Raw genomic sequence first — 9,833 nt, 5'->3', positions numbered from 1 at the left:
GCCCGTCCCAAGTGCGGACTCTCTGCAATACATGTATATAGTTATTGCTTCACTAAAGGGTTATTGTTATGAGCCATCTGTTACTGAGGCTCAGTTGTTGTTCATACTGTTAACTGGGTAAGGTTATCACAAGTTGTACAGTGTGATTGGTGTGGCTGGTATGAGTCTTACCCTGGATTCCAAATCCTTTCCTTGTTGTGTCAGCTCTTCCGGGCACAGTTTCCTTAACTGAGGTCTGGAGGAGGGGCATAGAGGGAGGAGCCAGTGCACACCAGATAGTACCTAATCTTTCTTTTAAAGTGCCCAGTCTCCTGCGGAGCCCGTCTATTCCCCATGGTCCTTACGGAGTTCCCAGCATCCACTACGGACTACGAGAAATAGAATTACCAGTGAGTAAATTCTTATTTTTTGAGTGAGGTAGTGAAACCTTTGTTTTCTCATGGCTCAATGTACACAAACTTTGTTTAATACACAAAGTTATTAAAAATATTGTATTAAATGACCTTCAGGCTGTGTGTATAAGGTGTATATGAAACATAAATGAATTGTGTGTATGTACACACACTTTGTTTAATGCACAAAGTTATAAAAAATATTGGCTAAAATGACCTTCAGGCTGTGTGTATAAGGTGTATATGTAACATAAATGCATTCTGTGCTTAGATTTAGGTCCCATCACCATGATATCTCATTATGGTATGCAATTATTCCAAAATACGGAAAAATCCCATATCCAAAATACCTCTGGTCCCAAGCATTTTGGATAAGGGATTCTCAACCTGTATGATCTATTTCAATAAATAACAGTGTTATTAGTCACCCAGAAATTAGAATTAAAAGTCCCAGAGATAAAAAAAACATTCTTCTAACTTTCTGCATAATAGTCCAACTCTTCAAAGCACCATAGATGTAACTGTATGCATCCAATAAAGAGAGAGGCATACAAAATAAAACAGACATGGTACATGCCCATGGTTTCATAATAAGCTATCCAATTTTCTCACCTGTAAAAAAACCCAAAAAACATCATCTCCCGAAAACACACAGGTTCCGTGAAACCTGTATGTATTCGGTGTATGTATTCGGTAGAAACAGACTCATTTTTTGATGAAAACGGGCTGTTTCCTGGGGATTTAGTTTTGCCTGCCTGAGGAAGGTGAAACAAAATCACAGATAAGCCACGGCTTGCACCGGCTTATCAGGGCTAACAGGATAGCCCCACGCAGGACAATTAGTCACGGTAATTAGCCGTGGCTAGTTGTATATCCCCCATCTGTGTTCTGAGCGAAGAATAGAAAGGCAACCATATTGTAAAGCCTGCTATACTTTTATATTTCTGGTTCTACCAATTTCAGGAATGGACAAACCTTGGTCAATTGTGCACAATGAGAATAGCCCTTTCAGACTGGGCGCCACAAGGTGTAGAACCGGCCCTGACTGGGAACTTAGTATTTGTACCACCGCCGCACACCAACAGACTTGTAGTGTGTACTAGGAACTTAGTATTTGCACCGCAGCTGCACACCAACAGACTTGTAGTGTACTGGGAACTTAGTATTTGCACCGCAGCTGCACACCAACAGACTTGTAGTGTACTGGGAACTTAGTATTTGCACCGCAGCTGCACACCAACAGACTTGTAGTGTGTACTAGGAACTTAGTATTTGCACCGCAGCTGCACACCAACAGACTTGTAGTGTGTACTAGGAACTTAGAATTTGCACCGCAGCTGCACACCAACAGACTTGCAGTGTACTGGGAACTTAGTATTTGCACCGCAGCTGCACACCAACAGACTTTGCACTGCTATAGCATGCAAATCCACTAGTGGAGTATAGGGTACACGTTACGTGTGCTTTACCACATTAGCAGTGCAAATAAGACGACAGTTGAGTAAACCATTTACTGATAAAGACGCATGGCACGGCTCAGGCACATTTTTCATGCTGTTCCAAATAGGGTCATTTGGCAGGAGTTGAGAATGGGAGTATGTGAGCACATCTATATGCAAACCCAATTGTGTTTTTTTGTGGAATATACATTTTCATAAATATAACTGTAGAAATTTTACAAATTAGAAGCTGAGCAATAAAAGGCACCAAATAAATTATGTTTTTGCAGTAATACATTAATTTTTATTCAGTATTTGGTTGTATTATTCATTTGTGGTTTGAAAAATGAAAATATCCAACACACGTGATAAAAGATTTCTTTTATTTCTAATAATTTCTACCTTTTATATATGTTAAGCACAGGTGTAAAACCAAATATAAAAGGCACAAGTTTTCAGCTAGTTATTTTGTACTTTGGGTAAAATAAAATACAAATTAAAGTTGCAATTGTATGGTTTATATTGTCCTTGTAAAAGCCTAAAGGTGGGTACACACTAGGTGATGTGCTCCGTGAGCGACATTGCCTAGTGTGTCCCCTCCTGGCCCAGGTCGCCTGATGGCGGGCATACACACTGTGCGATATCGCAGTGATGTCATGCCGTGGCCGGATGGAGCATGCAGCTTTGGAAGATGAATCAAAATTGAGGCCGCGCATTGGCCATCGTCAGCTGCATACACACTGGGCGATATAGTAAATGATATCACTCAGGAGGGGGAAAATGAGCAATATAGTTTACTACATCGCTAAGTATTGAGTGTCTTAACACAATATTGTTACACAAATGTACAGTAACAGCAAAATACCGACCAATCAACTCCTAACTCTATTTTCAAACACAGTCTGTAAACTGAGATAGGAGCCGATTGGTTAGTACTTCATCTCTCTCCAAGGTTTGATACAGTTCCTCCACTGTTACAGTTATCGAAACCAAGAAATGCAGTTGCATCAATTGAAACTAGACCTACATCATATGCACCATGGTTTTTGATCCCTACCTAGACTTGGAGTTAACCTTGAAGTTACTTAAGGCACTTGACTACTGATTCCACATAATTGTCATCATTATGTCCCCCCAATGCCGGTCATCTACCCGATAGGATCTACTGAAGCTGAAATGGCTGCATGATTTTGTTTTAACCAACTAATCCAAAGATTAATAGGTACCATGTTAAAATAGTATACAAAATATAAGACCCTGGTTAGATATCTCAGTAACTAACATCTATGTATTATGTGTGACAATACTTACTAAACTTTAATGCGTCTAAAAAAAGCAATGTTAAATCTTTGAATAGATATCACACAAAAATAAAAACACAAGACAAAAGAAACATACTGTGCAAACGTAAAAAAAAACCAATTCAAAAGGATTAATCTAATTCCAAATGGTACCCACGGTGGCTTTGTTGTATTTAGCAGCAAACAGCGTGTAATTTTTAAGGTTTAGGGGAGAGCCCATGGGGAAAAATAGGATTCTTCTTTTAGGGGTAAACTTGATACTTAAAGTTTTGTAATCCTGTATGAGGGAAGCATCGTCCTTTGTCCCTGTAGACTCACATTTAACATTTCAGTTCTTAGAAAGAGAACATGTGAATTTAAAGAGACTGCGGTTTCCTGGTGGGTCCAGTTGGCGTAGAGAAAATTAAGTAGTAAGCATTCTTTGGATTCACACAGAGATTCCAGGCGCAGGCAGTCAGGAATTCTGGGGAGGAGAAGAAAGTAGATACCTATTTTAATATTTTTCTTAAACAGCAGGCTTTAGAAACACACCATCAATTCACCCTGGATAGACAGTAGACCCATTGTGTGACTGATACACAAACTAATAGTAGGAGAGCAAAAATACTAGCACAACCCTTGTAAACAGAGTGTCTAGTTTAGGCTCTGACATTTAAAATACTCTGAATATATTTGCAGAGAATTTTTGGAGAATATCAGCGCTATTCCCTTACGTGAATAAAAAAAACCCACCCACACAAACAACAAAAAAACCCAATGGGTAACATCCAGGAGCAATGTGCCTTATTCAAAGATGGATGCAGTCGATTTTGTACATAGCGGAGCGATTGTTTTGCCACTGTGCTCACGTCAGTCGTTCTGCACATGTTCCCCGATGGTCTGGAGACAACAGTCACAGTGAGGAATTATTTGCAAAGTGACTGACAGACAAGTACTGTTTGTGAGCGGTAACGGGGAGTGGCACCTAAAACGTAGGCTAGTCATGTCCATTTTGGGTTCATGTAACTGCAATCCCGTACGCAGTCAAAACGGTTTCGGCATCTCAGTTCTGTTGGACAGTCTGCACAGCCATAGGGTTATGCAGAAGGTTGTGATGGTTGCGTCTTTATAAGCAAGCACCAGTTCAGAGCCGCCGCCGCAACATTCTTTAAGGAGCTGGTTATATTGATTTTACTAATGGTTTTCTCATCAGATAACTTACTAATGTACCATGTAACCAGTTTATGAGGATCACATACAACATAACTGCCCCACAGATGCAAAATGAAAAATGTATGGCTAAATAATAAAAAAAACGAATGCTACTTACATCAGTTCTATTGCAAACGTTTAGATTGCTGCGCAGTAACTCTTTATTACAGGGACCATGACCTATTTCACTTAAACCAAAAAATAACCAAGGTGATAATAATAATACAGGTTGAGTATCCCATATCCAAATATTCCGAAATACGGAATATTCCGAAATACGGACTTTTTTGAATGAGAGTGAGATAGTGAAACCTTTGTTTTTTGATGACTCAATGTACACAAACTTTGTTTAATACACAAAGTTATTAAAAATATTGTATTAAATGACCTTCAGGCTGTGTGTATAAGGTGTATATGAAACATAAATGAATTGTGTGAATGTACACACACTTTGTTTAAAGAACAAAGTTATAAAAAATATTGACTAAAATTACCTTCAGGCTGTGTGTATAAGGTGTAAATGAATTATAAATGCATTCTGTGCTAAGATTTAGGTCCCATCACCATGATATCTCATTATGGTATGCAATTATTCCGAAATACGGAAAAATCCGATATCCAAAATACGTCCGGTCCCAAGCATTTTGGATAAGGGATACTCAACCTGTAATAATAATTCCATTACTAAGTACAGTATAATAGTGAACTTTGTCAGGAACAATTAACGGAACAGTTCTATCCAAATAATTGCAGGGTACAGTAGTCCATCTACTCAAATGCACATGTAGCTTGATGTAGAATACACTATAGCAACCATAACAACTATGCCACATACAGTATATAATATTCATACAGTTTGCTTTAAAAAAATAAATAAATCAGGAAAATAATGTCATGTAATGTTTCTTTATTAGAATGTCTATTTTTGGGATGTGTGTTGTTTTTACAGGCAACTAGCACTCCCCCATAACTAGGGGTCTGGTCAGATGTTACTATAGTATGGTACAGGTGTGTTAGGAAAGTGCTGATCGAACTGTGGCCAAGATGTCCAACGAAAAGTTGAATATCCTGTTTTTTTTGTGTTACTGTGCAATCAGTGCATGCATGGGGTCTCCGGCTGTGAATTGTGATGGTGAGTGGGGGCTGTCTTGGCTGTCTGAAAGGTCTGGGACCATCCCTGACTTAAAGGGATGGAGCCAGCAGTGACATGATGTATATGTGATGGGCAGAATGCGGTTACGTTTACATCCATCTCTGAATAAGGTCCTTTATCTTGCAACACATTCCATATATCTACAGATATATCAGCGCATCGTGCTGTATGTACGGGCGATCTGCGGCCCACCCGCACACTTGCTGTAGAGGCCACTGATGACGGACATCATAACTGGGCGGGCACGTGTAAATGCCTGCCCAGTTGCGACGTCAGGCAAAATACATCAGGCTGGCGATCAGCAAGGGTGTATGCACTTACTGATTGTCAGACTGGCCGATCCGCCAACCTATCTGTTGGCCGAGTGTATACCTAGCATTAGATTGGCAGATGTATGCTCATTTATTATTTGTGTGATATGCTAGAGAAAAGAAAGATTTCTTGATACAAGTCGCAAGCTAGTATTCATCAGAGTTCTATAGAATAGTAAAACCTTACCACACGTTATGGATATCTTATTACAAGATTTCTTTCTGTCTTTAGAATATCACTCACAGTTGCCACAGTATGTTACAGAATGAACGGCCAGAGGGATAGCTAAATAAGGACACATCTGTTTTTATGACTGCAGTGGGAGAATGGCGGAGGGAAAGAGCAATGAAGGAGTACTCATGTAAATGGCGCTCATGCAGACCAGCAGTTATGCGCATATATACCTGTTAGCAAGCAGATCTTTTGCACGTGCTATAGGGCAGATGAACATATACGCAGGGCCAGATCCGGGGAAGAGGGGGGCTAACAGTCATAGCCACGCCCACTTACATGATGGTGACGGCGGCCACATTGTCAGCCACAGCCACCAGGTCCAGCAGCGGCATGAGGAAGATCCCAAGGTAGCAGGGTAAGCTTTCTTGACACAGTGGAGAGAACGAGCTGGAGGAGCAGATCCCGCCGCTGCTGGTGCTGTTCAGACAGTGGCTGTGAGCTGGCGGCTCCTGCATTATGGGCCCGGGCACCGTGGGAGATGGGGGTAAGCCGCTCTGGGTGGCAGCGATCCAGTGCAGCAGCAATCTCTCTCTGCTGGCATCGCTCATCTTCCTCCCCTGACTTCCCCACCGTCAGCACCTGCAACAGCCAGCACCTCTCTCCTGAAGGTGGATCCTTCATAGCGGCAGCATCCCCCTCCCCAGCATCCGGCTACCTGTACCAATAAATGGCACGCTGCAGGCATGGACAGGGGTCATGCTGGCTCCCTGCGCTGCTGGGGCTGCTGCCACGTGATGGTGTGTGGCTGCACTGATATCCCTCCCCATCCTCCATTTCCCCAGGGCCCCTAGCCCCATCTGCCATCATCATATGGCGTCACCCCCACCTTGGGCGGTGTGTGCCGCCCATCGGTGTGTTAGTAGTTACATGTGCCCGGTGTGTGCCGCCCATCGGTGTGTTAGTAGTTACATGTGCCCGGTGTGTGCCGCCCATCGGTGTGTTAGTAGTTACATGTACCCGGTGTGTGCCGCCCATCGGTGTGTTAGTAGTTACATGTGCCCGGTGTGTGCCGCCCATCGGTGTGTTAGTAGTTACATGTACCCGGTGTGTGCCGCCCATCGGTGTGTTAGTAGTTACATGTACCCGGTGTGTGCCGCCCATCGGTGTGTTAGTAGTTACATGTACCCGGTGTGTGCCGCCCATCGGTGTGTTAGTAGTTACATGTGCCCGGTGTGTGCCGCCCATCGGTGTGTTAGTAGTTACATGTACCCGGTGTGTGCCGCCCATCGGTGTGTTAGTAGTTACATGTACCCGGTTTGTGTCGCCCATCGGTGTGTTAGTAGTTACATGTACCCGGTGTGTGCCGCCCATCAGTGTGTTAGTAGTTACATGTACCCGGTGTGTGTGCGCTACATAAGAAGTACATGTGCAGCCTGGCAATGCTTTATATGCTCTTTAGAGCATTAATGGACAGTTAGGATGGGAAGTGGGAGGAGTAATGAATGTAAGGAAGGAGTCGGGAATAAATAAACCCCCCCCCCCCCCCCCCTGCATATACGCTTATGATGGTTTGTCGTAAACTTGGTGCATATGACGCTGATGCAGAGGTACCGTATACACAACTCCAGTTGTGCATAGCTTTGTGTATGTGTGGAAACAAGCTATATTTGCATTCCCTTTCTTTTAATTTGAGTCATTTACACCCATACTGCTACTAACTTTTTTATGAGTTCCCAGGTGTTCATTGATATAACCCACCTAAATTGTAGAAAACCATGTCAGGATTATCAAAGTCCTTCCTCTAACACTGTATCCTGCCTTCCCTCTATTATTTCATACTTAACAGTACTCTGCTGTGACAACAGAAGACGGAATCTCTTAGTGATCATAGGCTATATTTACTAACCAACGGTTGGAAAAAGTCACTGATCATCAGCTTTCACCAATAGGTTTAAAGCGCCAATAAAAATAAATGCTAAGCAAGACCACTTTAGCATTTATCTCTATTGCCGTTTGAAATTTATTGGTCAAAACTGATAATCAATGACTCTGATTAGTAAATATACCCCATGTCTGTGTGTATTATAGTTTAACTGAACGACAACAATTCTTTAGTATTTTCATTCTGGTTTTACATTCTAGACATCAGATAAACAATCCCACAAATAACCTGTCTGATGGTGTTATCAGTAGAGTCTCTACGTTCAATTTTTAAATATTTAACCTTGGACAATGTAGGGGAAATATTGATTAGCTTTTAAAAGCGGTAACCGCACATTCCTAACTAGGGGAGATTTATTTAGCAGAGATTGTGCTTTTGAATGTTATTTTGGTGATATTCAAGTCACTGTTATTATTAAAGCCTAATCATATAAAAACTGCTGCAATCTCATCTGCCGCAAATCATCAACCCAATCAATAACCTGCAGTTACACAACCAGCAGGAAACCACAACAGAAAGTATTAGCCGCTATACTACAAAAACATAGGGCTTAGTTATTGTATACATATTTTTTTTTTTTGGAAGTTACTTTTATTTTAAGATGTGCAGTGTTCAGTCATCACACATCTGCAGTATGCTGTGAGTGTACATCTCCAAATGTTAGACATTGGAGCAGGATCTGGCACTGTGCCTTCCTGATCTCCTTCTCTGAGATCACATGCAGCCCCCACTTAGCTGCAGTATGGCTAACATGTTGCAGCATTGGGGGGCAGCGACTGGGACCATTCTACAAAACAGGGCGTCACCCTCATTTTTTTGGTTGTGCAAAGTCCAGGATCTTTGGACGTAGACCTCTTGGCTCTGGCTGAGCAGTTTCGCAGAGGCCTGCAACCATCACGTACTCCGATGCTGCCTCTTCAGCACTCGGATCGCAGATGCTGTCAGGGGTTGGCCTTTGTCCTCAGACACCTCCTGCAGCATTACATTATTTTCTCATTGCTGCTGCATCCAATGATGACAATAGCGTCCATCTCCGAATCAGAGCTCAGTGATAGGCCAAGCACAGCAGTTGGAGAGAAGCCTATATTTGATTAATGTGTTTTAGTTCAACCAGTTATTGCACAAGGCTCCTGCATTTCATGATTCCCCTGGGAACTTTTATAAGTTAGAACAGAGCTAAGTAGTTCACCCATGAGGATAGCAAGATAGATTTGTGAAAATTGGCTACATATGCATTGGATTACGGAACTCATTTATAAGGAAATATGGTTCTACTTGAACAATCGCAGAAGCCATGCATTATGTTTATCAGTTTGAACTTTTTTTAAATCTACAAAATGTGAGAAATTAGGCAGTGCAAGCTTTTGACATTATTATAAATATATGCACATTTCATGTTCCTACGAATCCATAAAATCCAAATAGACAGGAGAGCTCCGTTCAAGATTTTTGGTTCTGGAGTTGAATTAAATTTTTATGCCAACAAATATTTAACAAAAACAATATGTACACTAGGTCATGCTATAACAATGAGCAGTGCTTAGCAGTGGGGTTTCCTGGGAAAAGTATTCAAATCAGCTTAACAAGAAGGAAGAGAGACTTCTGGAAACAGAAAATGACATGGAAACCATTATGTCTCTTCTCTTTTGGAGAAGCCTAATGTAATATTTTTCACAGGGATATTACCTAAGAGTTCTGTTCCGTTACTGCAATTTGTCTCATCCCACAGCACTGTCACCTACTTGCAAACATTGCATACAATAATAATTGCTACAGAGAGCCATCTCTCAAGTAGCACTGGGACAGGGGCCACTTCAAAGTGTTGCTATGGGGCCCTCAAAGTTCTGGTTATGCCCCCGCTAATATCTATAATATGTTCACTTCTCCATGGCAGCAACAGACGGTTACAGTCTAGAAACTGTAGACAAA

General features: G+C 41.8%; 1 protein-coding gene across 2 annotated transcripts in view; it reads right to left on the bottom strand.

Moving 5' to 3' along the window:
• Positions 1–2,193: 2,193 nt before the first annotated feature.
• Positions 2,194–9,833, bottom strand: part of MTHFD1L (methylenetetrahydrofolate dehydrogenase (NADP+ dependent) 1 like) — a 598,574-nt gene continuing 590,934 nt past the window's right edge. For both annotated transcript variants that reach the window (XM_063917907.1, XM_063917906.1), the window contains one exon: positions 2,194–3,595. In XM_063917907.1, coding sequence (XP_063773977.1) covers positions 3,587–3,595 — 9 coding nt within the window. In that variant the 3' untranslated portion in view covers positions 2,194–3,586. The remainder of the gene's footprint in view (positions 3,596–9,833) is intronic.

The sequence above is a fragment of the Pseudophryne corroboree genome, chromosome 4, assembly GCF_028390025.1.
Source record: "Pseudophryne corroboree isolate aPseCor3 chromosome 4, aPseCor3.hap2, whole genome shotgun sequence".
Lineage (NCBI taxonomy): Eukaryota > Metazoa > Chordata > Amphibia > Anura > Myobatrachidae > Pseudophryne > Pseudophryne corroboree.
This window is presented reverse-complemented; position numbering and strand designations above follow the sequence as displayed.